Raw genomic sequence first — 27,962 nt, 5'->3', positions numbered from 1 at the left:
TATTTCAGCTATAAAAGTTATTTATCTGATTATTTATGTTAAATTTTAACGTTTATTCATTGAATCACACCTCTATTTTTTTATATTAAAGAAAAAAAAATCATTTTTCAAAAGTGGATAGTTCAAAAATATTAAATCAAAGTATATGGTGTAAATTTTGAATTTTTATTTTATTGTCAATTTTGAAATTATCACAGCGTTGTGAAAAAATAAAAAATGATGAAAAAAATTAATCATGACGATGATAAAAAAAAAATTTCGTACTTATTTTCTCCACTAAAAACTCTTCCCATTTTGCATTTTCTTTCACCATCGATTTCAACTTTGAGGTTGTATACAATGTTCTTTTGGAAGTTTTAGACATTTTTTTGACGTTCAATACTACTAATTTGACCATAAAAGATCATCGAATATTTTCTCATAAAAATTCTAATCACATAATTGAAAGCATTGCACATATTTTTTCATAAATCGTGGTCGTTTGAGATAATAATCCTGTAAAAAATAAATAGCCTATGGGCAAATCTATGGCTGTCATATATTTGTCTCTGTTTGTACATTTTTTTTTGATCGTTTCGCCATTGAGAATAGGCATTGCTGCTCATGTAATAAAATTGTTTTAATGTTCACAACACTTCACACAACAAGTTTGATTTTCTTCACTTCCATTCATTTGTGGCAAGCATACCAACAAAAATAGTTGTAGCAGTATTGGTGATAATGATGATGATGATGACCATCACCACTCCCATATTTGTTGACCTGTTTTTTTTTGTTATTACGCATGTTCTTTTTCGATTGTATTCGATGATATGAAAAATCCAGCCATCATCGCCATTTTGTTTCATTTTATGCTCGACTGTTGTTTCGAGCATTACTTGTTTTTTTTGTTGATTACTTTATTTGGCCGGGTTGGTTGGAAAATTATTTTGTTTTTGTGTGCTAAAATTCGCTTCAAAGTTTTTCCCAAAAGAAGCAAAATTTTTTTCTTTTCCCGATTCGTAATTGTCGTGATGATGGCCAAATAATTTCCTGTCCCGATATATGATGATAATCGATCGATCCATTTCTCTATGCTGGTGTGATGGGGGGCGTAGTGCGGTAAGTGAAGATTTGCCTTTCTTTTTTTGCAATATCCCAAATAGAGATTTCATTTTTTTTCTGGTTATAATTTGAACGCCATAACACACATGAACAAAATTTTCAAACAAAATTCATTTGCATGACTCATACACACGAAACACAAATACATTTTCACACAACATTCAGTTTAACAACATACGCATTTACATTCGATTTTGTTTTTTTTTTTTTTTTTTGAATCACATTATCATCCATCTATCCAAATCAAATGCGCACATATCATCACATGCTTATTACTGTTACACCACTTTGGTTTTTATTGCGTTTGTATTTGTGTTTGCTGAAACGAAAAAATTATTTTTAGAACCAGGCTCGTTATTTTTATGGTATACGCAGCAAAAAAAAAACCACTTTTATGGTGGTTAATAACCAAACTGATTTGCGCAGCCTCATATGATGCTGCTGTTTAGAATGATTCCCGGAAACTTTTTTCTTTCTGAATAATTTTTGCTTTCCGAAATTTTCTCGTTTAATTTTTTTTATTGGCACCAAAATATGATTGAAATTGAAATATGAATGAATTATTGTAAGAAGTTTGATCGAGAAGTATAAGATAATCTTTTTCTACGTTGATGACAAAATACAATGATGTTAACAAATCTTGCTGGCTTATAAGATTATCAGATCATATAATATCTCAAATAAGAAATAGTGATTTGGGTCACAACTCGATGTTCTTGTTCAATTATATTTTCCAAATCTTTCAGAATTACACTCCTATCTTCATCGTTATACGTTTTATCATTTATGACTTCCAACAATTCTGGATCTAAATTGGCGAGAAATTCGATTCGCATTCTTTGGAAGTGGACTGTTTGTTGGTTTATCGTGATGTTTCTTCCCTTCCTGACTTTATAAATTCGATTCTGGCAAGAGATTTCTTCGCCGTCTCTTGTCATATTCTGAGTATAGCAATAAAAATAGACATACTTGTTATCCATCTTTACTTGGACTATTTCTTCAGGCAAGATTTTATCTTTCTTTTCACATCGTATTTTCTTCCATTGATTTCGAATCGATTTTGCTGCAGAATTACACACTTTCGAATGGAAAATAAAAGGGGCTTGTCATCAACAGTCTTTAGTTCTTTGGCTTTTATGATAGAGATAGCTTCTTCCGATTCTCCTTGAACGATGGCACGGACAATGTTCCTATTCAAGGGCCACGATTCTGGTGCTAATATGTTGAATGGAAGAATTAGATGAATAATTCAAAGAACCAAGGTTTATAAATTTGTTTGTTCTTACCAGTTTTTTTCACAGTAATTCTTTTGGCTTGATGAAGCCAAGATAGTGAATATGCAACATCTTTGAAGTTTCTTGAATGCAAAATGAGGCTTTTCACCTCTTTATTTTTTCGTTCGAATCTTCTAGATGAATACGATACTAAACTGCCACCATAAAATCCAACCAATGAAGGATAATGAGAGATAAAATGAGCTTTTGCTCTTTTTATCTCATTGATTTTCATCATCTGTTTTATTTTAAAATATTCATTAGCAATGATTGAGATTAAAAATAAATAATATATACCTCTACGAATTTTTCCACCTCTGATCTAAAGAGGCTATAATCATAAATGCTCGATGGAGAACAGATTTTAAAAACTGTTTTTCGAGCCACCTCGTAAAGTGGAAAAATGTTTGGTGGATTATTCAGCCATTCTGGATAAATTTCAATCAGTCTGAAAAAGAACTCTAATTTCTGGATGTATTGAAGTAAAAAAAATTGAGATCAGCTCTTCGAAATAAGGGCTACATACCTGGACAGCATTTCCGCATATTTCCAATTGGTTAATAACGGAAACTGGGCCATTGACCCATTTTATTTGCTTGATTCGGACATGTTGAAACCAGTATATGATGTGAGAGACATAATGCGCGGTCCAATGATCGAACCGTCGTTGTTCTTCTTGGACTAAATGGATGTTGATCTCACCATTGATATGGTTGTGGATCTCGCCATTGATATGGTTGTTGATCTCGCCATTGATATGGTTGTTGATCTCACCATTGTTATGGTTGTTGATCTCACCATCATCCGCTAGGTTATGTTCCACTGGAAAATCTAGTGGGGCCATATCTGCAATACGATTTTGTCGTTTGTAAACAAAAATGGAAGAATTTTGTATAACTTGGATTCCAATTTTTGGCGAATTTTGTCGGCCGTTTCTTTTTAGTATGTTGTACACTATTCTCTGGAAAATCGCCGGAGCGTTTTTCAATCCAAATGGCATTACATTCCATTCGAAGTGTTCATGCATTGTGACGAAGGCTGTTTTTCGTTTGTCTTCTTCGGCTACCGGTATGTGATGAAAACCTGATGATATGTCCAATGTGGCGAAAATCTTAGCCCCTAGGAGTCGGTCCTCGATATCTTTGATGTTTGGCATGCGGTATCTTTCCGGGATGGTGATGGTATTCAGTTTTCGGAAGTCGACGCATAATCTTGATTTCTCGCCGTCGTCTTTCTTGTTCACTAGAACCACGGGAAATGAATAATCCGAAGTAGATCTTCGAATTAGATTTTGAAACCAGTATATGATATGAGCGACATAACGTGCAGCCCAATGATCGAACCGTCGTTGTTCTTCTTCTTGGGCTATATGGTTGTTGATCTCACCATTGATATGGTTGTTGGTCGGTTGGTACATATCGACTCGTGAACAATGAACAGATTAAACTGCTCCGTCCGAATGATAGCCAACCTATTCATAGCGACGACCATCCCCTGGTAGTGCGAAAACGTCTGAAAGACTTCTTTCAGACGTCAGAATTCTGGGTCGTTTATGGTGATTTTTCGATGCTGAAGTTAGCTAAGTCTGACAACATTCAGACACCACTAGTGGTAGTGCGAAAACGTCTGAAAGACTTCTTTCAGACGTCAGAATTCTGGGTCGTTTATGGTACTTTTTTGATGCTGAATTTAGCTAAGTCTGACAACATTCAGACACCACTGTAGGCAATAGATTTCCCTGGAATTTTCTTTCATTTCACTCATTTTGATTTCTGAAATTTTTTTTATATATTATTTATTATATATATTTTAATTTGTATTAGGATAATAAATTAACAAAAATTAATTATTAACATAGATATAAACATAGGTTATTACAAATTTAAAAAAATGACTGGAAAAAATAAAAAAATAAGCGAAAAATGATGATATTGCAACATTTAATTAATCATCATTTGATGTGGATGGTGATTTGACTGACAATTCTGTTTTGTAAAAAAATCAAAATGAAATATAAGTACGATCACATAATAATGTATATAAAAGACTTACTTTTTTCAACTGGTACCGATTCCAATTGTCAAAACGTTTGTTTATTCGTTGTTTAGCATTATTTTTTATTTTATTATACTCTCCTCCTTTTTCAACGACTTTTGCCCTTGAATAATGCTCTAAATGTTGCGATGATATTGGTTGAAGAAAGTTTATTGAAGTGACTTACCAATTAATAAATCGATCGTTTTTTTAAGCTCGTTTGGAAGATCTTTAATCGACTTGTATTTTTGTAAGATTTTTCTTCCAAAAACCGAATCTAAAAGGTTAGCCAGGTCGCTATTGCCACTATCTCTAGCGGCGATATGTAAAAATTCGCCTTTGACTAGCCATTTATCTTCCAATAAAAAATCTCCATTTTTCATAGAATTATTGATTACTAATGGATTGTCGATTTTTTTCATTTCATTTTTTATCCATATTTCCATCGTATCAACTTTTTCGGACAAATGATTCAATTTTTGTCTTAATTTTGCACAACATAAATTTTCACATTGGCAATCTTCATCATCAATAATATTATTAATAATTTCATCGTCTTCATCAATTTTTCGTTCATTCTTTTTATTTTCATTTTCTTCAAAAACTGCAAGGTCCGTTTCAAGTTTTCCAAAATTAAGATTAGTGAATGCTCGCAAAAACGACAATACATTGTATTGTAGATGATCTTTGAATTCATCTACTGTATTAATTTGATTTTCTGAAAAAGAACATGAGGTAAAAAACAAAACATTCTCAAAAGCAAAAACCGAATACTCACCCTGCATATAATTAATAAATGATGAATATTCCTCGCTTGAATTGCAAAAATTAATTATGGAAACCATATTCGACCACACAAATCTTTTCAAATAATGACGAAATTATTTTTTCAAATGATGACGAAATACTTTTTTCAAATGATGACGAAATACTTTTTTCAAATGATGACGAAGTAATCCATTCAAACAACGGCGAAACAATGGCAGAAAAACCGCAATGTTACACGAAAATAAAAAGAAAAAAATCGAATTCGGTGCAGCTCATAACTGATAAGAAGAAGCATTTTTTGAACATACACCCTCCGCACATTGGACAGTAGTGTGAAAAAATTTAGTCTTCGCGAAGCACAAACATACACATTTTTTCACACTCATGTATGTTTGGGGCTTTGACATGAGTACGCGCACACCAAAATCATTTTTTTGCAGTTATTTTTTCGCTTTCACAAAAGCGTAATACTCAACAAGTATCGACAATTTTTATATTGACAATTTTTTTGCACTTGCCTGTTTTTTTCTCTTCCTTCGAGTTTCGAGATTGTTGTTGTTTGATTTATTTTTGTTTAATTATCACGTTTATCACCATGAAGCGATCTGATGAATCGGAAAAACAACACGAAATGGCTGATCAACAAATGCCATCCTTTTCCCAAAGTTATCATAGTGAATCTTTTTTGAAAAAAGTTCAAAGACGAAATGAAAAATTTTCAACTTTTGTCAATAAAGTTTTGAATCGCAATGCACAAGTCTCGGATTCAGAATCTCCTGCTGGGAGTTCTGCTGAAACTATAATTAATAAATATCACGTTGAACCTGGAATTATATATGATGATGATGACCTTCAAAAATATGCATCTGATAGCGATGATGGTGATGATGAAATCGTACATCAAGAATCAACCATTGAATTTGAAAATTTTTCTCGGAGAATCGAAATGAATGAAATGGAACGTATTATGATAATTCTGTTGCATCAGGCAAGATTCAATACCACAAACAAAGAGATTGAAATCTTTTCTAAATCTCTAAACAACATGGCATATCGTCATTGTTGCACTACTGGTGGCGAACCTATTGTATCGTGTTCGGACTGGGACACCATAATTACAAAAGTCCCAAATTCGTTTACGCCTACAATTTATAAATATTTTTATTCGCAATGTGGAGATATCATTGGGCCAGTTAACGAATTAAATATTCCAACAACTTGTTGCTACAGTCATGAATCTTGTCGAATTATTCCATCACAAAAAATGAAAAGCGATTCTTCATCATTTTTTTGTTACATCCCTCTCTCCAAGTGGCTTCATCATCAAATTCCATTGTATTATTCAAAATTGAGAATTACACGCCCGAAAGAAAGTAAATTTTTCCACGATTTATCCAATTCAGAACGATATCGCCAACTCGTAACATCATCATCATCATGTTCAATTCCTACCCTAACTTTGACATTGACTTGGGACGGTGTAGCTTACACAAACGATGGCTCTCAAAGTATGTGGCCACTTTGCGCCTATTTAAATGAACTTCCTTTTCAAGAACGTATAAACAATCCTATGCTTATTGCACTTCATTCTGGTAGTTGTAAGCCATCCTCTGATATCGTTATAAAGCCACTTGTTGATGAACTCGTCTCATTGTCCACCGATCCAATAATTATCGATGTTGATGGTAATGAAAAAAAGTTTTTTGTTAAACTTCTTCTAGCAATTGCAGATGCACCAGCACGAGCCGTTCTTTTAAACAGCACACAATTCAATGGTTATTACGGATGCCAATGCTGTGAGATTAAAGGCACGTATGACAATGATTTCAAGTCAATGTTGTATATACCAAATAGAAAATACGACAATTCTTTATCATTTGACTTCAAACTTCGGACAAATATAAGCTGGCGGAGCATTGCCAGTAATAATCGTGGAAAGTCAACTATGGGCATCAAAGGAAATTGCCAGCTTATGAAATTATCCTACGTTGACATGTCGATAATATGTCCACCGGAAGCAATGCATTCCCAATATTTGGGTACGGTGAAGAGTATCATCAATAGATGGTTAGATGATGATTTGGCTACGAAAAGATGGTATCAAGTATTACCAAACGAAAAAAAAAATGAATTGAAAACAACAAAATTAAACAAAACACAATTGAGCATTGTGGATGAACGACTTTCATCAATTAAATTTCCTGAAGGTGTTCTGAAAGCGATGCCTCAATTGTCGCAAAAACGAAATTTAAAAAGTATGGACTATGAACTTCTTTTTTTTTATGGTTTCATATGTTTTGAAGGAATTGTTGAAAGAGGAAGATGCGAAAATTTCAAACAATTGGCATTTATTCTGTCAAAATTATCATCACGTATGATATCAAAAATGACGGATTTGTTGTTTCTGAAATTGCAAAATTTTTCACATCATTCGACCAAGTATATTCAAGCAAGGAAAGATTCATGTGGAAAATCAACGTCCATTTTCTCGCTCACTTTCTGGACATGGTAAAAAATTATGGGCCCCTTCCGGTTCAGACCGCATATTTTACCGAGAACACAATGGGGCTCATTGCAAAACGCGTCAAGACTGGGACAAACGTAACTCAACAAGTTATGAAAAAATTTCTGACCTACCAATCCATCATTTCGTCTTGCCGAAACAATACATCTCACATGTCAGAAATGTTTCTAAAATCTCTCTACAATTATATGCCGAAACTGTGTCCAAACAACACACCCATCAAAGTTTTCCAGGAAGTGTATAAACCAATCGGTGCAGAAAATAAATTACTTGGCCAAGGCACATTTCAATCTCAGCAATCAAACCGCAGCAAAATCGACAAATCATTGCATCAAAACAGAAATTGGAAAATATTATATCGTGGAAAAAATCATCAAAAACGATAGAAATGAAACTTATTTGATTTGTAATGAATTTTTAAATTGCCAAAAATTACTGCTGAGAACAACAGAAAGAAAATTAGAAAATTTGCATTTTTCATACATCAAAACATTTTCAAAGATTTCTACGATGACCGTTAAATTAAAGTGTTCTGATTTTTTCGAGCTTGCAACATATGCAAATGTAAATGGCGTCAACTATTTATTTGACATTTTCAACAAACATTTGTAATTATTAAACACATAAATAATAATGTTTTTGTTTCAGTATTCGGTTTTTTTGTTTTGTAAATAATCAATCAATATCAATAAATTTTAATTCACTAATTGAATACACAACCAAATATATATATGATATATTATATATTAAATATGATCAAATATGATATATTTAATTTAGTCTCAAGATAATTTGCAACATTATAATTAATAAAAAAAATAATTATAATTAATTGTATACAAAGTGTGTTCAGATTTTTTAAGCCATAATAAGGAGATTAAGAATTATTTTGTCAATTTTCAGATTCAGAAAATTTCTGACGTTCTCAGACATTTTCAGAACCAAAAAAGATGTTTATCAGAAAGATTTTCAGACTTTCAGCCTTTTCGCACTACCAGGGCACACATATATGTCATGTGCTTCTATCCTTTCTAGATTTCACTGTATTTGTGAATGTCACTCAATACAGGATTCTAGGGTGCAGCAATGGGGAATTCTCATGACACTGGAAATGGATATTAATTCGCCACTTCTTAAATTTTTCTCCGAAACCACATCGATGGTCATATCCATTTCTATGATTTTCACTATCCATCCACCACAGCAATCACTGTTCTCCGTTACGGTTATGGCCATCCACCACTTCAACTGGCTCCCTGAACTCGGGAGCAATCACCCCATTCCTGAAGACGTGGAATTGTCTTACATCACGAAGCTCACGTATTCGAGGATTTTGTGCCGTAACTAGGCCCAATCTCCTGGCCGCATCTTCTCGAATCCAATGAGGTCCATGTTGAAACCAGTATATGATGTGAGAGACATAATGCGCGGCCGCAATTTTCACGATAAGAAGATCGTTCAACTCTATTCATAATATCACGAATACAACTATTAATAAGTATATTAGAATTAATCACATCTAATAATTCTTCTTTAGATTGAAAAAGCTTTGACAAAATATATTTTCGACATTCGTGGACTTCTTTCTCTATACATTCAGTGATACTTTTTTGAATTATTAATTCAAATAATGTAATAGTCGGAAATGATAATGGTGGAATATAACTATCATCAATGTACATTAAGCCGTTAAAATTATTAATGTGTCCAAGAAAATATTGGATAATACATTGATAGTTATAATAACCATGCGTTAAATAATCTTTGACAGTTGCCAGCCAACTTTTTGGTAGAGATATCGGTATCCGACTTAATGACCCAAGTTCATGTTCATATTTACCAATTGGTCTCGTAGATGATGTTAAAGATACCATTACTAAATTTGTATGACAAATTTGATAATTAAACAAAAACTGATTAGTATGTCTACGCATAACAAGGTCTAAACTTGAATAATCTTTGAAATTTTTCTTCGATATACGATGAATATCAATACTTTCATTCAAAGGAACATCCCCTCCATCTCGAACCGTCGTTCTTCTTGGGCTAAATGGATGTTGATCTCACCATTGATATGGTTGTGGATCTCGCCATTGATATGGTTGTTGATCTCACCATTGTTATGGTTGTTGATTTCACCATTGTTATGGTTGTTGATCTCACCATCATCCGCTAGGTTATGTTCCACTGGCAAATCTAGTGGGGCCATATCTGCAATACGATTTTGTCGTTTGTAAACAAAAATGGAAGAATTTTGTATAACTTGGATTCCAATTTTTGGCGAATTTTGTCGGCCGTTTCTTTTTAGTATGTTGTACACTATTCTCTGGAAAATCGCCGGAGCGTTTTTCAGTCCGAATGGCATTACATTCCATTCGAAGTGTTCATGCATTGTGACGAAGGCTGTTTTTCGTTTGTCTTCTTCGGCTACCGGTATGTGATGAAAACCTGATGATATGTCCAATGTGGCGAAAATCTTAGCCCCTAGGAGTCGGTCCTCGATATCTTTGATGTGATGGAAGTCGAAAACCTGATGATATGTCCAATGTGGCGAAAATCTTAGCCCCTAGGAGTCGGTCCTCGATATCTTTGATGTTTGGCATGGGGTATCTTTCCGGGATGGTGATGGTATTCAGTTTTCGGAAGTCGACGCATAATCTTGATTTCTCGCCGTCGTCTTTCTTGTTCACTAGAACCACGGGAAATGAATAATCCGAAGTAGATCTTCGAATTAGATTTTGATCTAATAGATCATTAATCTGGGCGTCGATTCGTTTCTGATCCACCACTGCTGTACGATACGGTTTTTGGTTGATCGGAATGTTGTTCTCCAAATTGATGTGACAGAAATCATTCCTCACTTGGAACAATATCTTGAATTAAATAATAGAAATTAAAAACTTTAAAAGCACATCGATGTTGAATTACCTGCATGTCAAGTATTTTCCAAATGTTCGTTTAAAACCTAGTAGCTCAGCAACTGAAAGGTTGTCACCAATTACATAAGCTAACTGAACCAACAAGGTAGTGTTGTGATTTGGAAAATAGATGCCATTTTGCTTTATAAAGAAAAATTAATTTATTTAAATAATAAAGATAATTGTTGGATATTTACCGCAAGGAGTTTCAGATCCTCGAACATGGGTTCAAGAATTATTTTCAATCCATTGGCTTTTAGAGATGAAGATCTTTCCACCATCAGGACAGACGGGATAGAATCGGCTTTGGTTTTCCATTTGATTGGATTATCTATATCCAAATGAAAAAGCAACATCTTATGCCGGCCTTTTGCGAATCCGAATATTCGAATCGTTTGTTTTTTTAATCTGTTCCAAGATGTCACATGGCGATCCTAGATGGATCAGAATATCCGCTTTTATCAATTGCGTGGAGATATCGTGGTTTGATTCTCTCCAAATAATCGGATAATTTAAACTTTCATTATTCACAAATCCCCCGATTATCATAAGGAGAAAAAAAATGAAGATTTTGCAGATTTCCATTTTGCGTTTTGAAATTTTAATTAATGATTACGTTAAATCAGGAATTAATTAGAATGATAGGGTTTTACTTTTCCGATGTGGACCCGTTTATCCCTATTTGGAAAAAATTAAATGTTCAATCTCATAATCTGAAATATACTTATACAAACCGTGAAATCTATTGTAAGTTTAAAATATATAATAATATAAAAAATTTAACTTTATTCAAATGAAATCACTGCAAAATAGTGTGATCTCTACAAGATAAAGATTGTTGTGTTATGTGTTTATTAAATTATTATCCGATAACAAAATTATCGGTGATGTTTAAATGTTTGGAAATTGTCTGGTGTGAAGGCGTCTTTAATGCTTCTTATGACGGATCTGAATCGTTCGAAGCCACTCGGATTCTCCTGAGGTAGCTATCTAGTCTTGACTGAATTTCTACGATGGTCTTGAGCAAACCAAGGAGTTTATCCAGGTTCTTGACTCCTTTTCGCTGCCATTTTTCTGTCTATGGGACAATCTTACCGCAGATTCGTACGATGTTCATTATTTCTTTATAATAGATTTTTATGTTGTTTTCGGTCAGGTCAGTCGGAAAGCGCGAAACCAAATCTTCTACTTGGTCGTACACTTCTTGAATGTCGTCACCTAATTTTTTAATGTCATCTTTGGTTGGTTTTTTTATTAACTTTGTCAACCATTTCGACTGAGTGACGGTTTTTTGTGTATGTGTGGCAGGAAAAAATGACGGACTTTGTACCTGCAAATTGACAATAATCTTACTCACGGATTTTTTCCCTATGTTTTTCGTCTTTTATTGGCCAAGAATTTCGTTGAATAATCCACGCCAATTTTATAAAGCGGATGCAGAAAGCAGTTGTGATTTCAATATTTGACTTATCACGACAAAAATGGTTGTAGCAAAAATCAGTCGAAGTTACACGATCTTGTTCTTGAAACAAAGTGATGAAATTATCGTGACGAATGCCAGTTTTCCAATCGTTTATATAGTAAAAGTGGTCCTTTGATCATGATAGTAAAATTTTATGATGCACATTTTTTGCTCGATTGCTCTATTATAAATAACAAATACTAAACAAACGACTAGTTTTGGTCAATGACTAATCAATAAATTAATAAAATAATGGCTGGACATAAGTTCTTAAAATGATCAAAAGTTCAACTTGTTGGGTCAGGGAAAAGTAAGAAAAATGACCATTACGCCACGCCATTTTCGTCGTTCATCCACTCGGAAATACGCTTCGCTTTTTTAATCACTTTCATCTTCGGTATCATCTTCGCTAGCATTTTTGCTAACATTTTTGCTAGCTATTTCCGATTTGGCAGCTTTCTTCCACAGTTCTTCTTCAGAAGAATAATTCTTGAAAATTTTCAAATTATAGATTACTTTCATCATTTCATTCATATTTGATATATCACCGATCGAATCGGGTGGAGCAATCTGAAAACAATTTATTCTAATCTTGTCGAAAGCCGACCTACACTTGATGCCGTATGGACTTTCATAGCGCTTGTTAGAAAGCACACGATTTAAATCTTCATTGTAAGATTCATACGATTGATAAATCGCTAAGGGGAAAACATTATTGTTCAATGATTCTAAACCGGAATATTGGAGTCCACAAAACCTGCAAATGAAAGCACGGCCGAACGACATGCGAAACCCTAACAAATGTGCTACGCCTAAATTATCGCCTAGAATATGCGAAACACAGAAAGGAATTCTGATGCTTTCGCCATCCAGAACATAGGAAATACCATCATTTGTCAATCTAGCGATGTCTTGACAAAGTGGAGCAGTTACATGTTCCAGCGATCGACCAGAATTTTTGAGGTCACTGGAACGCCAAATTAAGACTAAATGAATGTCTTTAATTTTTGAATTTTGAACTCTATTGTCTACATCAATATAAAGAACGTATTCTTTATATTTGTCGGACGATTCCCTAACTGTACGACACACTCCGAATTCATCGCCATAGATCATCAATCGAAGTCTTCCATGTAACCCATTGTTTCTAACATACTGGGAAACATTTTCGGAAGTTTCTTGTCTGATGATCTTGACCAAATCATCATTCAGAATGTATTTGACTAAAATTTCCATAAGTGGAATGTAATAAAAACAACTACCATCGTCTCCTAATGAATATTTCTTAGGTTGGATGTAGTTGGGATTCATCATAGCAAATTTATCTTGCAAGAATGATGAATTGGATATCCGAACAAGATAATCCTTAAGATTATTACTAAATAATGGAATAGATCTAATTAAGGTAGGAAAAGTCTTTTGAATGGACACTCCAGTCCAACTGTAAAGAATTCGGCCTTCAATCATCTTTTCCGCCCACAGTTCAAACATAGAATATTCATAATCTGACAAAGAATTTCTTACCTCAGTCAAAAACTGGCATTCAACGCGATCACTACTGATAAATGGTTCGTCTTCAAATTGCTCTTCTTCGTCGATAATGATCACAATTTTTCAGTTTTAAAATCGACGAGCCGGCCATAAAATGCCGCCAAGTTAGGATAATGACTAATGAAATGCAATTTAGGATTTGTAATTCCTGTAAGTTTCTTGCCATTCATCATAGCTAGAAACGGAACAAGAATAAGTTAAGAAAATAAGGCTTCTGGTCGCCAAGTAGAGACCAAATTTTACCATTAACAAAATGTTGAAAAGAGTTATGCCTATTTTTAACTAATTGTATACAGAATTTAGTTTTCAAAGTTACAATTTCAATTAAATTTTTCCCGTTCCACTTGACTAGATTTACATTCATCCAACTGTAGTTGAATTGTTTTCGTTTGTTCGGATGCAAATTTTTTTTTTGCCATGTCTTATGTCTTGGTCGATTCGTGATGATTGTCCAGCGATAGATTCGATGTCGATCAGTTAGTCTTACAATTTTTCAATCTCGGCTTGGGATTCTTTAAGATTTTCATCAAGTTTTGCATTTTAATTTTTTCTAATGCAAAACCTAGTATTTGTTAGATGGCCATATAGAGTTTTGACGAATATCAATGATGGTTGGTCCATCTTTCGACGCAATCTGCTTCGAGTGCCAAATTACTCGATTGCGATCGCCGCATCTCTCTGTAAACTTTAATTCGAGCCAGCAGTTCTCCTCCGAAATCCTGTCTTCTTCCAGCGATTCGGACACATATGAATTGTCGTTCTCGTTGGAATAGATATATAGTAGACTGCGCGAGTCTTCTGGCAAGGCCTTCCTGGCTATATCTTTTGTCCCAGTGGATCGTATAGCCATTGTTGCGGAGGTACTCGGTGATCCGGCATTTACAGTCCCCGTTTGAGTATGATGTACACATGTGGAGTCAGTGGATATGGGCGAATCTGGTATTTGCTCCGTGCAGGCCCCATATCCCGCTGCTGTTGTGATATTTTCTGGTGATGTTGGTGATAACATCTCGAAGGTTTTCATATTCGGTTCCAAACCCATTTGACCAGCTATTATGGACAATAAGTCCCTGCAGTCTTCTGATGTTGAACAGAAATTTATTTTTTGATAGAATTCGGTTAAAGAAGGCTGTGAGTGATTCTTGTAACTCAGAGCCAAGTCTAACAAGTTGTCTTTTAGCGATTTCGTCAATGTTGTTGTTGATGTTATGTTGTTGACTGCTTTGATGAGAATGTTGGCTTGACGTGGATTGTAACATTTTTTATAAATATATTCAATCAAGTGGTTAACCAAGTTGTTCTGCGATGTTGGTTCAATCAAGTTGATTTCTTCAAATTCCATTTGCTTGTTGTCAAAAACTTTTTTGTAGTTTTCGCGTTGAGATTCACTGCAATTAAATTCATTGATAACACCCAGGTATCGATTGTATAAATTCTCAAAAGGAAAATTTGAATTTTTGGTTAATGTTGGATTCAATGTAGCCAACATTCCACACTAAATTGGTGAGACTTTTGAGAAAATATGTTTTTCCACTGCCAGGTGGTGGTCCAATGATGGCCAATGAATTTTTCTTTGGAAGGCGTTTTGTGACAATCACCTTACAGCGTTTGATAAATTTTTTCGCTTCTTCACTTGAGCCATATTGTTCGATTAATAAAGCTTGCATGATTTTTTTGGCTTAGCTCTATTGAATAGTATTTGTTAGCTGGACAAATAGAGTGTTGACGAATATCAATGATGGATTTGAACGATTTCTTGTTCCAATCGATAATAAAGCAGTCCCATGTCTGCTTTGTATAATTATTTAATTGACTAGAATAGGGAACAATAATGTCCTTCGTAATTTTAATAAACTCTTCGATGGTATAGAGTTCTGTCACATTTTGTGGAAAATGAGTCCCCAAATTATTCTTTGGAACACAACCGGGGCATTTTTTTAAGCCAAATGACATTACAATCCATTGGTATTGGTCAAACTTTGTTACAAATGCTGTCTTATGGCGATCAGCTTTGGCCACTCTTACGTGATGGAATCCACTAGCGATGTCCAAAGTTGTAAAATATTCAGCATTTAATAATTGTTGTTCTATATCGATTATTCGTGGTGAAACATTTCATGTTTCTGTTGATATATTTAAAATAATTTTAGATATAAGTTTACGTATAATATTGAGCTATTCAAGACTTACTTGTATATATACCAGTGGCCAATAGTGAGAATTTCTTTTTTTTTATATTCTACAAATAGTTTTCCATTGTAGAAGCTGAAACTTTGCATTCGCTTTTGAATTTGTTTGAAGCGAAATGATTGCCTTTTTCTTATCACAGAGGGATGAAAGAATCAGGTTGAGGAATATTTCAAATTAGCCAACTTACATAGATTGACAGAATGGAACTAACCTTGGAGATCATGGAATATGTCCGGTGGCGCACAATATTGCTTATCGAGATGTCATTTAATTGAATTAATGCACATGTTCGATATACGTTTTTGAGTACACCGAGTTCTTTAAGATTAATTCCAGATAAATCTAGAATTTCATGTGTTTTTGATTCCGGATAATTTTCTCTTTGACAGAGGCATGTGCTTCCTCGACCAAATGACATTGGAAAGTCCAAAATCTCATATTGTGCCAGATTATCACAGGCAACTCTGGATAGTTCCACTTTGACGTTAAGTGGCTATCCTTTGTGGAAAAAATCAATTCCATCACGTCCCAATCGCTTCATTTCTTGAACGAAAGGCGATAAAATTGTGAACATTTCTTCGTTCAAGTGCTGAGCCGGTCTTTTTACCATTAGAAACATCGAGATTTGGTCACGTTTTGTTCGATCCCGAAATTCTAAGTTTGAACAAGTCAAATAACCAGCCAGGAATTTTCTTCCTTTTTTTCCAACGAATGTAAAATCGTCTAGCGAAATTTCAATTCGAAGTTTTCCTTTCAATCTTTCAAACCTTTCTTGATCGGTTATGTCAAGCTCGTTCATTATGGTAAAATCCTCTTCACGTTCCCACTCAGGACTGAAATTCAAAGATTGTTCACGCACAATGCTATCGAGGACGTATGGATGTTTAACGACAATACTTTTCAAAAGATCTTTAATTGAAAAGTATTGGATTGTTATGCCAGATGTTTCTATTTTTTGCGGTTCCACATAGCATCGTTGCTGTTCCAGGTACTGGTTTTGCAAATAGCAGCTACCACAATATCTTGACATAATCATTAGTAAATTATGCCGATATTGTCCAGCTTGAATATCGTTAAAAGCTTCTCGGTTTAACAGCATCATTTAATGTAATCAACCTTCATCTTGGCAGTTTTAATTAGATCCCGAGTCATGGATCTAGTAGTGGCCATTTTAAATAATTAATTAAAATAAAATGAAAAGTTTATTTACAGATAAAACTTACCAAGAGAAGTTTTATGGCGTCCAAATTATTATAAGTAATATTATTTGACTCGATAATTAGAACACGTGTTATAAAAGACCAAACCCTGGTCTGGGACGCTATGTTTGAACGATTAATGTGTGTTGAAATATTTGATAGTTAACGTTGATATAACAACAGCTCACAAAAGAAATAAAGGAAAACGTTCGTCTAATCAGTATTATTATTCTCAAACAATAGAGTAGAATCCAGTCACAGATTGACTGAATCCTGTTGGCTTGAAAGACCGTGCGGAAGAATTTCCTCACTAGACTTCTAAGCAGTTATGTCGAGGGTTGAGAATTGATAATACTTACTGATTCGGCCACTAGAGTCACGTTTATCCAGAATTTAATTGGCTGAAGGTGATCACATTAAACACAATCAAACTTAAATAAATGACATGATACACACTTTAAAATGAAAAGAAATTTTATAAATTTCAATCAATCGGATCAATTAAATTTATTGTTCATTACATGCTTGGCCATTACATCCCTCCCCACTTTTTGTCGGAAATTAGGCCGGAAAAAGCAAAAAGAAAGGAAAGAAAAGATATGATATGATATGTCTTACTTTCGATAAATGGATTGGTGATAATTTTATTAACTTCATTTCGATCTTCTATGATTTCATTAATTTTGATTAAGATTGAAGAAACATTTTTTTTCAATGTTGGACATCTCCAACTTACGATGAAGAACATAATTATTCCAATCTTTTTTGATTATATTTAATTTCTTCAATAAATAGATGAGTTGAATCGAAATGATAATTCCAGAAATTAATGTTCCAATCCATTTGTAAGAAATCCAAAATATTAAATACTGATTTATCAGAATTTTCGTCAATTTTCATCGATAATAATTCCAATTCTTCCAAAATCTTTTGATAGATTTGTTGATTGAATTCATTGGATTCTTTAATAAACAAAATAACTTGATTATTTTCAGATTCTTATTTCCACGATAATCACGGTCATCATTAGATTCCTTCTGTTCTCAATGCCGTCATCACGTTTTCGATATGTTGAAGATGTTCTTCAAAGGACTTTGAATATATGATGATATCATATAACGATGATTGATGTAAACACTACACCAGACACAAATGACACTATATCACGTCGTGGCTTAGAAGAACTTTGAAAAGGACCACACTTTTTATGCATCGTTTCTTTTACCAGCTTGTTGTATAACTTCTCACACGTATCCTTTTCAAACTTATAGTTGAAACCATTTGAGATGTTAGTTGGATTCAAGAACGACGATTTAATCACCTCACATGGTGGTTTGAGATGAATGTCAATTTGTGCGTTAACATAGTCTGTTGCAACTCGATGTTTTGATCTTCTCCAAATCAACGGAAACACTGGCGAATTTATCTGCGATTTTGTGAGGATGGGGAGAAATATAATGCTGATTAAATTGATACAGCAGAATATTTGATGGAGTTTTATATACATTGTACGATTACGATGTTCACAACGGATGTAATATTGATAAAATTTTAGTTAGCGTTCACTTTAACTGTTTATGATGTTATTGTTCAGTTTTATTTTAATTATACTGGGATGAAGATTAATTCATACAATGGTAGGTGTTTATGATGGCGAATAGGTGATTCGTTATAAAATCTTGTACATTTTGGGTTTTAGATGCTATTCCCCAAACGTATCCTGAAAAGGCATCAATTGCAACATGGAAATATTGAAGCTGAGAGAAGGATTCACGGAATCCACCAATCGTGTCAATGTGTATAAATTGAAATGGCTCTGTTGTGGGGCCCCAATCCTGTAGTAGACCAATCTTCTTCTGGTGTTTTGCTTTTGAGCAAATTTCACAACTCATTATACAATCTCTAGTAAATACCATTCTGTCATGGATTGTAATATGACTGGGAAAAATGTAGCACTGTTTGCTTCTGACCTATATGTCCCTTATTCTGATGATAGCTTAATATAATTTCCTTAACAATATTATCGGGAAGATAATATTTTCTTTTGTTATTTGTATACTTGAATATTTCGCCTTGATGGAAGAATCGTTTTTAACGATTGTGGCGTAATAGCCAGATTATCAGCTATAACATTATTTGGATTGGCAAAATCTTTTTTTTATGTCGTCTTTCATCTTGTTAATGAGATTTCTTTTTTTCCATATGATCTGCGAGCAATTTATGACTGTGAGTGAGTGATTTAGACTTTAGTGTTTTGGTTATGATACCGTTTGATGAAACTTCTACCTCTTGATCGGGAATCTGTAGTGGAGATTTGCCTTACTCCACACAACTTCGACAACGGGTCAACTCTATGACTGTGTCGGTATCGACGATTTCATCCGCTATCTGTCTAGTGGATGCTATTTGCAATGGGAATAACTGAATTCTATCTAATTCCCACGCGGTTGTTGGATCACCAATTCACTCCTGCTTGATTTCTTGCTGTTGATTCACAATCACCGTCTTACGTCGTTACTTCACTATGGCTCATTCCTTTTGTCCTTGGTTCTTATTTACAACAGCTTGACCAAATGTTTTATGGTCAGTTCCAAAAAAGGACAATAATCAATGTTGTTTCGTCAAATCTTCTAAAACGTTTATCACCTTATTTTTGATAATTTCTTGTTGTTGCAATGTGATAGTTAACAATTTTGAATTGTTCAGACTTGTTTCTGCTAACTTATTCATTCGTTTGTTGTTTATCCAATTTGATGCGAAACCAATCACAGATTGACCAACATGTAAAATTTTTCCCAATTGTCATAAGCCAATTTTATTCCTTTCACAATAACATCAATTTGTCGTTTGAGTTTTGGCTTTAGAACACTGCGTATTAAATCCAAACTAGTAGATCGTTGGCTTCTTGCTTCTTTACAGTATTGTTGAATTTTTTCCACCGATTTTGTTCGTTTGTATCAACTGAATCTGGAGTAAATGACTTAAGACGTTACACGTAAACAAAAATTATTTCGTTGAAAAATTTAGTGGACAAAAAAAAATAAATTTAAAATGAATGAATGAGTTAAAGTTTTCCGACCAATCTTGGAATCCTTTTATACCTAAGAGGAAGGAGAAAGAAAATCAATTATTGAGGACAAGGTGAGAAAGAATGGAAATAGGACAAGAAAAATTTGGAAATAATTTGACAAATCCTGAATAAACCTGTTAATTGAGGTAATCAGTCTTAATCAATAATGATAGTATTGAAGAAAAATAAAAATGAATTTAAAATTAGAAAAGAAATAATACATTCAGAAAGTCCAATAAGCCACGCACGTAACTTCGAAATTTCGAGCGAAAAAAATTCACAAAAAAAAGTAAATTTTTTCGAATGATGCACACAACACACACGCTTAATGATGCTTGGTGATGGTGAAATGTAATAGTGTTTGAGAATGTATATATGTGTGTTTTGGTGTGAACGGTTGGGATGATGTGTGATTCATGTAACAAAAATTCGAATTTCAATACAACAAAAATGCATGCATGTTTTATATATATACAACACACACGAACACACTAACACGAACACAACAAAAAAAACTTCCGGAAATGTTTTTTTTTTTTTTTTTGCTGCTCATCCATTCCATCATGCACATAAATGACGTTACCAAATTGCTATTTACACCCAACCACAATATACACTCAAACACATAGATAATTTTTATTCAAAAAAAAAAAATTGAAAAAAAACAAACATAAATTGATCTATATAAATCAATCAATTCTATTTACACACCTACACACACACACACACACAAACAATGTTTTGGCGTTTGAATATGTACCAAAGAAAAAAAAAATTAATCTTTTGGGGGTATTGTTTTTTTTTTAATCGGGCAAATCTTCACACCCACCCACTCGCGTGCCATCAATTGTTGACCAAAAAATAACCATACTTTGAATTTTTTTTGAATCTTTGATAATCATCAAAAAAAACCAATATACGTCGACCATCATTTTGGAGAAAAAAAACCATTATATCCCTGTATTTGAACGGAATTTGGATCCAATTTTTCAAAATCATCATCATCATTGATTGTGATTTGATGCAGAAATGAAAAAGCTGAAATGAGATTAAATCATCATTATCTACTGCCACCTGTTATCAGCCGAATAAAACAATCAATCAGTTATATCTGCTAGATGGCATCAAACAAAACAGACAAAAAAAAATTCCATTCAGCAAGATTCAAATATCAACAACAAGTATTGATACTTGAATTCTGTTCATTGGATATTTTAACATTTTGTTGTTGTTTTTTTTCTGCCAATGAAAAAATATTTTCCAACCAAACATATGTTGATGATGAAAAAAAAAATTATTCCACAAATCTATCTATATATGTGTCTGTTTTTGCATTTTCAATATATTCAATTCATTGTCATCATTTCTGTATTCTATTCAATTCTGTATTCTGTATTTGTAAATTTCATTTTTGTATATATATATTTGATTTCATCTCCAAAAAAAAAAAAAAATTTTTTGTTTTTCAATCAATAAATTACTGTTTTTACTGTTGTGAATAAAAATCTAAAATATAAAAACCAGATTCAGAAAGTGAGAACAAGAGATGCGGCTGGCATTTATTTTATTTTCTATTTTTATAATCTCCACTTCACTCTTTTGATGAAAATTTTTGCTGTTGTTGTTGTTGTTGCCTGTTGCTGCAATATCTGTAAAAAAAATTATCATCATCATCGTCGTCGTCGTCGTCGTCGTTGTTAAGGCGAGGCATCACACACACATGCCTTGGCAACAGATCATCATTTTTTTTTTGTTTTTTTTTCATTTAAAGAAAAAAAAATCATCACACTCATGCTGGCTGGCTGGCTGGTGGTTAGCTATAGTTGAATGGTATTTGTGTGGTATGTGTGTGTGTGTGTGTGTGATAAGATAAGTCAAATGATTCAATGAACAAATGAATGTCTGTCTCTGGTGACGAAAATCGATAATCATCATCAGTAAAAAAAAAAAAAAATATGATTTTGTCACCAAAAAAAAAAAAAATTCCATTTCCAAATCATCATCATCATCATCATTTATTGATTTTCCGGTAAACAAGACATTAAAAAAAAAATTGTAAGTAGAAAAACATTTTACTTCCATATCCGTTATTTGATTGATTGAATTTTTGTATTGTATTACGCGCTTATCGTTTGGTTTGTTTTGTTTATCATCAAATGACTAATCATCAAATGATCAATAATTATAAACATGATGATGATGATGATTCAACATAATTCAATCAACAAATAGAAAAAAATCGATGAAAAAAATTATCGTTATCGGACGTATCGATATCATGTCAAATCATTTCGAGTTCATTTTCACAAGTCGTCGTCTTCAAATTTACTTTTTGTCTTTCATTTAGTCTCGATTACATTTTTTTAATATTTATTTATTTCATAATTGAACACATGAACATGAACAACATTCCATGTCTGTGTGTGATGCTTTGATGATGATGTGGTAATTTTTTTTGTTTTGTTTTCATGTAATACATACTCAGCGTTTGTTTGTTTATTCGGCGTTTTTTTTTGTTTGCTGTTTCCATGCTACAACCAAACACACACCCAATTAGTTTTGTCTTCGTCGTAGTCTTCGGCGTCATTGTAGTTGAAAATTTTTTTTTCTTCAAGCATTGATTTTTATAAATTCTTCTTGTCGATTCTGGTCGTCGTCGTCGTCGTGGTGTGGTTGTGGTGGTTGAAATCAAATTGAATTTCCTGTAAATTGAATATCCACAGGGTAAGTTATGTGTCCTAAATTTTTTTTTTTATTTCGAACTGATCTGAACTAATTGAGGTCAACTCATTGTGTGTGTGTATGGTTTGTTTGAATCAAATAAACAACCGGAACATGAATGCATCGATCGATCAAATCTATCTATTTTTGTCATGTAGATGGAATTGAAAAATAAACAGAAAAAGTGTGTGTGTGTGTGGAAATTTCTCTCTTGATGAATTATTTGCCCGAAAATTTTCTCATGACATTCGAATTCAAACACTTGGCCACTCCACAAGGTGTTGGAGACAGCAAAAAAAAAATCTTGACATCTGTTTCAATGTTTTTTTTCTTAATTTGACCAAATTTGGCTACCTGTTGTTGTAGTTGTTGAATCTATTTTTAAATTTCATTTCATTCATTCGAAATAATTTTGTCAATTTGCATTCCAATCAATAAAAATAGACAACAAATACCACTAACGGCAATTTTTGGCATTAATGTAATTGAATAAATTTCAACCGTTTCAAATTTGGCCTCAAGAGATGATCATCGGCAATTACATAACAATATACTATCCATATATCGATCGAATGTCCATTTCTGTTGTTGTTGTTGTTATTTTCATGGACAAGTATCAAACTCTTTCATTATCTCTGTTTTTCATATTTCTCTCCGAAAAAAAAGTGTTCTGTGTCCACTCACACACACACACATCAATCATGTTTCATTGAATCTTTGAAAACTTGAATCAAGTTTTTGTTGTTTCTGTACATTTTATTTTCCGATGAAAATTTTTTTTTTTTACAAAGATTTAGGTCAGTTTATATTTGTGTGTGTGTGTGTGTGTGTTTGATTGGTGGTATAGTTTTATATATTCGTCGAGACATGATCATGTTCAATCGTGGCTCGATGTCTGTCTGGCCATATATTTAACATTCCTTTTTTTTGCCGATTGAATCGATTAAATTGTATGAATAGATGGATGGAATGTTTGTGTTTGTGTGTTATGTTTGCATGTATTTGGGCAAGTATTACAATTACATTTTGATCAGTCAGTATCCCGTTATGGCAAAAATGGATTTTTTTTTTTTTGATTTTGATTAGAGAAATAAAATCAATTTTCATTCGCTGTATTCACGGCACACAGATTTGTTATTGATTGTTTCGAATCGACAATAAAATATGGAAATTGAATCAAAAGAAACTACGCCGACAACAACGGATATGGAAAAACGAAAATCCGTTTCATTTGTTGATGAAAAGGTATGTTTGTGTGTCGTGATTGATTTTTCTTGACATTTATGATTTGTTTTTTTTTCTTTTCAAAATCCCAGTTGATTGATAATGCAATTAAATCAACAACAACGGCGACAATCGATTCGAATGATTCCAATGGTTCACCATCATCATCATCATCATCAAAATGGAAATCAACAACAACAACAACATCAAAACGCCATAATTATAATAACCATTCGAATTCGAATCATCATCCACGTCAGAATAATGGACAATCGAAAAATTATTACAATGGTGGTAAATTTGGCCATCATCATCATCATCATGGCAATAAACAACAACAAACATCATCGGGACATTATCATCAGCAACAATTGAAATCAAATTCAACACAATCATCATCGAATCCTGTGATTATTTATTATAGTAATCCTGATGTTGAAATTAATGTTAATGATTTGATTGAAAAGTGCCAAGCACAACAACAACAACAACAACATTCTGAAACCGATAATAACAATGGACAAAATATGAAACATCATCATCCGGCTAAACATTTACTATCAAATAGTAATCATCATCATCATCAAAATGGTAGACAAAATAATTATCATCATCATCATAATGGTGGTGGCCATTATAAGCCAGGATCATCCACATCGAAACAACAACATCATCATCATCATAATCAACAAAGATCGAGTAATGATAATAATTGGCGTAATCAGCAACATCATCATAATAATAAAAAATCGAATGCAATGAAAAATGATTATCATGATTATCGATCGAATTCAAATTCGAATGATGAACAAACCGATAAAAATAATAAAACGTCAACCGCCACCACCGCCAATGGAACATCATCTTCTGAACCAATTACAATCTATTATAATGATAGCAAGTATGTGTATGATGTTTTCTTAGAATCGAATCTGATTTTTTTTCATCCATTTCACTTAGCGTTTCATTGGATGAAAATCTTAAATTTTTGAAAGAAACATTGTCAAAAGAAAAAAATGATTCAAAAACCGATTCTAGTCAACCACAACAACAACAAAAGCCATTGGAAAAAGAATCCATAAATGATACTGTGATAAAAACGGACGATACTACTACTACTAATACTTATGTTACTGGCCATGAAGAACAGGAATCAGAAATTATGTCGAAAACTTCTGAAGAAATTCTACCACCACCGAAAATAACTGAATCAAATTCTAATATATCGACACTTGTCATTTCAAATGATCCAGAAGATGTTATAAGTGGTGGTACACCGATTGAAAATCCACGATCACCAGCAGCTGATGCCAATGTTGATTTGAAAATGGTTCGATGTACCATCATATCACATCCTGGACATTTTTACGTAAAATTTATTAATACCGATCATGAAAACAAATTGAATGCAATGAATCAATTTTATTCACAAGATGAACACATTGAATTGACATTGGATGTGCTACAGCCAGAACAATATTATGCTGCTCTACGTACAAATGATGAAGGATGGATACGTATTAAATTATTACAAACTGAATCGGTACATCAAATTACCTGTTTTCTAATCGATCAAGGTTGTGTGGATATATTACGTCTGAATCAATTGCAACCATTATATAGCCAATTTCGTTCAGTGCCAAGACAATCGATTCGGGTCTCATTATCAGGCAAGTCGATTTTATGAATTATTCATTTTTTAACGATCGATCCATTCAATTTATTCAAGGTATTCGACCACGAGAAAGTGATGATTGGCTACCGAATGAAGCATTGGAATTTAAAAAACTTTTAGACAATCAAACATTAAAAGTTGATTTTATTGGCAACGATAATGGTGAGGCTAAATGGGGCCAAATTGTTGAACCAGATTCGCAGCTACAAATATGTTTAAAGTTCAACGAAGATCATGATGATTCAAAATTAGCTGGTCGATCTGTTGCCGATGTTCTTATCGAACGTAATCTGGCCATTGCTGCCAATTAGAGAGTACAAGTAAAATTGATAAAAAAAATCGACAGAAAAAAAACAAATCAAAACAAAAAACTGTGACCTTAAAAAAAATTTTCATTTGCTATTTATTTAGAGAAAAATGCTGATTTTATTTCATTTATTTAAACAATTTTTATTTCAGATAAAAATAAAATAAAAGAAAAAAGCCAAAATTCGCTCGCTTCAACCCTCTTTAAGAGAAGGAAAGATAAGTATTCAATCCAATGCCATTGAATCATCATCAAATTTTTTATCATCTTTTTTACCACCAGCATTACCGCCATCGTCTTTTTTCTTGTTGTTGTCCTTTGAAGAATCATCATCATTTTTGTTTACTTGTTGTAAAGCTTTGACGAATGCTTCGAAATCTTGTTATTATGGAAAAAACGAAATTTCAACAAATCAATCAATCAAACAAACACAAAAATCAAGACACATACTTCCTTTGTTAGCGGCAACAACACATGATTCAGGTAGACCAAATTGTTGTACCAATGGTCCTAATTGTCCAGATTGTAATGCATGGCTAAATGAATTCAATGCCTGTTGAAATTGTGGTGATTGTACAGTCGATAGAAATTGTTCAGATAATGGTTTAGTTGCTGTTGTTGTTGCCGATGATGATGAAGATGAATCCAAAGCAGTAGATTGTTGTTGTGGTAACATATCACCAATACGTTTCATAAAATCATCATTCGATAATAATGGACGTAAAACTTCAACATTAATCGATGTTGATAAATCAACTAGAATGGTGGTAATAATTTTTTTTTTTTTGGTTCAATTCAAGATCACACAAAGAAACAAAACATACCATTCAAATCATTATCTGATTGATTCATATCACCAGTTGTTGAGAGACCGGAAATAATATTTTGTAAATCCGATAATTTAAGTCCAGTTGTAGTAGTGGCGGCTGGTGAATTATTACCACCGGTTGTTGTATTTGATGTTTCTGAACTAGCCAATGCAGGTGTTGTATTTGGTGTTTGTGTCGGTGGAGCCGGTGCTATTGTTGATGATGATCCATTGGAATTGGTTCCACTACGTGTTGTACTACCGCTATTATTCGATGCATTCTGTACAGAACCTAAAAGGCTAGCTAAACGACTTGAACCGCCATGTGGTCCAACTGCTAAACCGGCATCCAACATTGACATTAATTGCTGTGCAGACATGTTAGCATTGCTAAATAGATTACGAAATTCTTCATCCGATCCAAGGCCTAAATCATTTGCAGACATTAGACCGTGGCCAGCGGAACCACCACCTACACCAGAGCTGCTATTACGATTTGCATTTGTTGCGGCCATTGGATTATTGATGTATTCATTAATTTTCGAGACAGTTTCATCATCTTTATCATCTTTTGGTTCTTGTGACCAGAAAAATAACCGTCGTGATGATGTTTTGAATTTCAATACAAATACACGGCCAGTAGTACATTGTGGTACTTTAAGAAATTCAGCATCATCCGGAAACATAATGAGATCATCTTCCAACTGGCCAGATGTACGATCTTTCCAACAAAAATGCATCAAATTATCTTCAGCATTTTGATGCAAATAAAGCAATCCTTTACGATCTTTAATTGGGCTTACCTAATTATTTAATTTCAAAATATCAACATTGATCGAACGAATAAAAATTCAATGGACATACATACCATATTACCATTTTTAACCATTTTACCAGCTTTCATCTGAACCAGATACTGACTTTGTTGTGATGATTGATTACCACCGAAAAAGAATGGTCGTGCCATCATGAAATGTTTTCAAAAAAATTTCAAAAACGAAACAATTTATAATTTAAAAAAATTAAAATCCAAATTCAAGTCGAATGAATTAAAGAAATTTTTTTTTTGCTTGTCATGCACAGTGTTGTGTGATCATTTGAGTAACAATAGTATTCGACTATTTTTATTCACA

The 27,962-nt window shown here is 33.2% G+C and overlaps 6 protein-coding genes across 13 annotated transcripts; 2 read left to right on the top strand and 4 right to left on the bottom strand.

Annotated features, from left to right (window-relative positions):
- Nucleotides 1–162: 162 nt before the first annotated feature.
- LOC142597794 (uncharacterized) lies at nucleotides 163–3,795 on the bottom strand. The gene is made up of 4 exons (XM_075734027.1): nucleotides 2,905–3,795; nucleotides 2,676–2,846; nucleotides 2,391–2,616; nucleotides 163–2,319 (listed from the first exon to the last, which is right to left on the bottom strand). Exons 1-4 carry the CDS (start codon nucleotides 3,793–3,795, stop codon nucleotides 2,096–2,098), a joined length of 1,512 nt encoding a protein of 503 aa, XP_075590142.1. The 3' UTR covers nucleotides 163–2,095.
- LOC124497685 (uncharacterized) lies at nucleotides 168–26,204 on the top strand. Of its 8 annotated transcripts, none has more exons than XM_075734025.1 (5): nucleotides 168–1,101; nucleotides 23,945–24,060; nucleotides 24,132–24,940; nucleotides 25,000–25,709; nucleotides 25,769–26,204. In XM_075734025.1, the coding sequence occupies exons 2-5, from the start codon at nucleotides 23,980–23,982 to the stop codon at nucleotides 26,023–26,025; spliced, it is 1,857 nt and encodes a 618-aa protein (XP_075590140.1). In that variant the 5' UTR covers nucleotides 168–1,101; nucleotides 23,945–23,979; the 3' UTR covers nucleotides 26,026–26,204. The 8 variants fall into 8 exon arrangements, with proteins under 8 accessions (XP_075590140.1, XP_075590135.1, XP_075590137.1 ...); XM_075734020.1 differs by lacking the exon at nucleotides 168–1,101 and adding an exon at nucleotides 21,774–22,149; XM_075734022.1 differs by lacking the exon at nucleotides 168–1,101 and adding an exon at nucleotides 21,885–22,149 and having other exon boundaries at nucleotides 23,902–24,060.
- On the bottom strand, nucleotides 3,055–5,327 carry LOC142597795 (uncharacterized). Its single transcript, XM_075734030.1, has 2 exons — nucleotides 5,191–5,327; nucleotides 3,055–5,130 (listed from the first exon to the last, which is right to left on the bottom strand). The coding sequence occupies exons 1-2, from the start codon at nucleotides 5,255–5,257 to the stop codon at nucleotides 4,583–4,585; spliced, it is 615 nt and encodes a 204-aa protein (XP_075590145.1). The 5' UTR covers nucleotides 5,258–5,327; the 3' UTR covers nucleotides 3,055–4,582.
- Nucleotides 5,770–8,538, top strand: LOC142597793 (uncharacterized). The gene has a single exon (XM_075734018.1). It carries the CDS (start codon nucleotides 5,776–5,778, stop codon nucleotides 7,690–7,692), a length of 1,917 nt encoding a protein of 638 aa, XP_075590133.1. The 5' UTR covers nucleotides 5,770–5,775; the 3' UTR covers nucleotides 7,693–8,538.
- LOC124497886 (uncharacterized) lies at nucleotides 11,375–21,608 on the bottom strand. The gene is made up of 2 exons (XM_075734029.1): nucleotides 15,517–21,608; nucleotides 11,375–15,144 (listed from the first exon to the last, which is right to left on the bottom strand). Exon 2 carries the CDS (start codon nucleotides 13,573–13,575, stop codon nucleotides 12,463–12,465), a length of 1,113 nt encoding a protein of 370 aa, XP_075590144.1. The 5' UTR covers nucleotides 13,576–15,144; nucleotides 15,517–21,608; the 3' UTR covers nucleotides 11,375–12,462.
- LOC124497885 (proteasomal ubiquitin receptor ADRM1) lies at nucleotides 26,117–27,930 on the bottom strand. The gene is made up of 4 exons (XM_047061567.2): nucleotides 27,698–27,930; nucleotides 26,846–27,632; nucleotides 26,472–26,777; nucleotides 26,117–26,399 (listed from the first exon to the last, which is right to left on the bottom strand). Exons 1-4 carry the CDS (start codon nucleotides 27,797–27,799, stop codon nucleotides 26,248–26,250), a joined length of 1,347 nt encoding a protein of 448 aa, XP_046917523.1. The 5' UTR covers nucleotides 27,800–27,930; the 3' UTR covers nucleotides 26,117–26,247.
- Between the last annotated feature and the right edge of the window lie 32 nt (nucleotides 27,931–27,962).

This window comes from Dermatophagoides farinae, chromosome 9 (assembly GCF_024713945.1).
Source record: "Dermatophagoides farinae isolate YC_2012a chromosome 9, ASM2471394v1, whole genome shotgun sequence".
Classification (NCBI taxonomy): Eukaryota; Metazoa; Arthropoda; class Arachnida; order Sarcoptiformes; family Pyroglyphidae; genus Dermatophagoides; species Dermatophagoides farinae.
The sequence above is the reverse complement of the archived record's forward strand: the minus strand, read 5'-3'. Positions and strand labels throughout refer to the sequence as shown.

Excerpts from the sequence above, each read along its gene's own strand:
- LOC142597794 (XM_075734027.1), bottom strand. The coding sequence starts at position 3,795 with ATGTACCAACCGACCAACAACCATATCAATGGTGAGATCAACAACCAT. Across the intron at positions 2,847-2,904 it reads TATGCGGAAATGCTGTCCAG|AAATTAGAGTTCTTTTTCAG; the intron begins GTATGTAGCCCT and ends CAATACATCCAG. Across the intron at positions 2,617-2,675 it reads AGGTGGAAAAATTCGTAGAG|ATGATGAAAATCAATGAGAT; the intron begins GTATATATTATT and ends AAAATAAAACAG.
- LOC142597795 (XM_075734030.1), bottom strand. The coding sequence starts at position 5,257 with ATGGTTTCCATAATTAATTTTTGCAATTCAAGCGAGGAATATTCATCA. Across the intron at positions 5,131-5,190 it reads ATTTATTAATTATATGCAGG|AAAATCAAATTAATACAGTA; the intron begins GTGAGTATTCGG and ends GTTCTTTTTCAG.
- LOC142597793 (XM_075734018.1), top strand. The coding sequence starts at position 5,776 with ATGAAGCGATCTGATGAATCGGAAAAACAACACGAAATGGCTGATCAA.
- LOC124497886 (XM_075734029.1), bottom strand. The coding sequence starts at position 13,575 with ATGTTTGAACTGTGGGCGGAAAAGATGATTGAAGGCCGAATTCTTTAC.
- LOC124497685 (XM_075734025.1), top strand. The coding sequence starts at position 23,980 with ATGGAAATTGAATCAAAAGAAACTACGCCGACAACAACGGATATGGAA. Across the intron at positions 24,061-24,131 it reads TTTCATTTGTTGATGAAAAG|TTGATTGATAATGCAATTAA; the intron begins GTATGTTTGTGT and ends TCAAAATCCCAG. Across the intron at positions 25,710-25,768 it reads GATTCGGGTCTCATTATCAG|GTATTCGACCACGAGAAAGT; the intron begins GCAAGTCGATTT and ends AATTTATTCAAG.
- LOC124497885 (XM_047061567.2), bottom strand. The coding sequence starts at position 27,799 with ATGATGGCACGACCATTCTTTTTCGGTGGTAATCAATCATCACAACAA. Across the intron at positions 26,778-26,845 it reads ATCAGATAATGATTTGAATG|TTGATTTATCAACATCGATT; the intron begins GTATGTTTTGTT and ends CCACCATTCTAG. Across the intron at positions 26,400-26,471 it reads TGTTGCCGCTAACAAAGGAA|ATTTCGAAGCATTCGTCAAA; the intron begins GTATGTGTCTTG and ends CATAATAACAAG.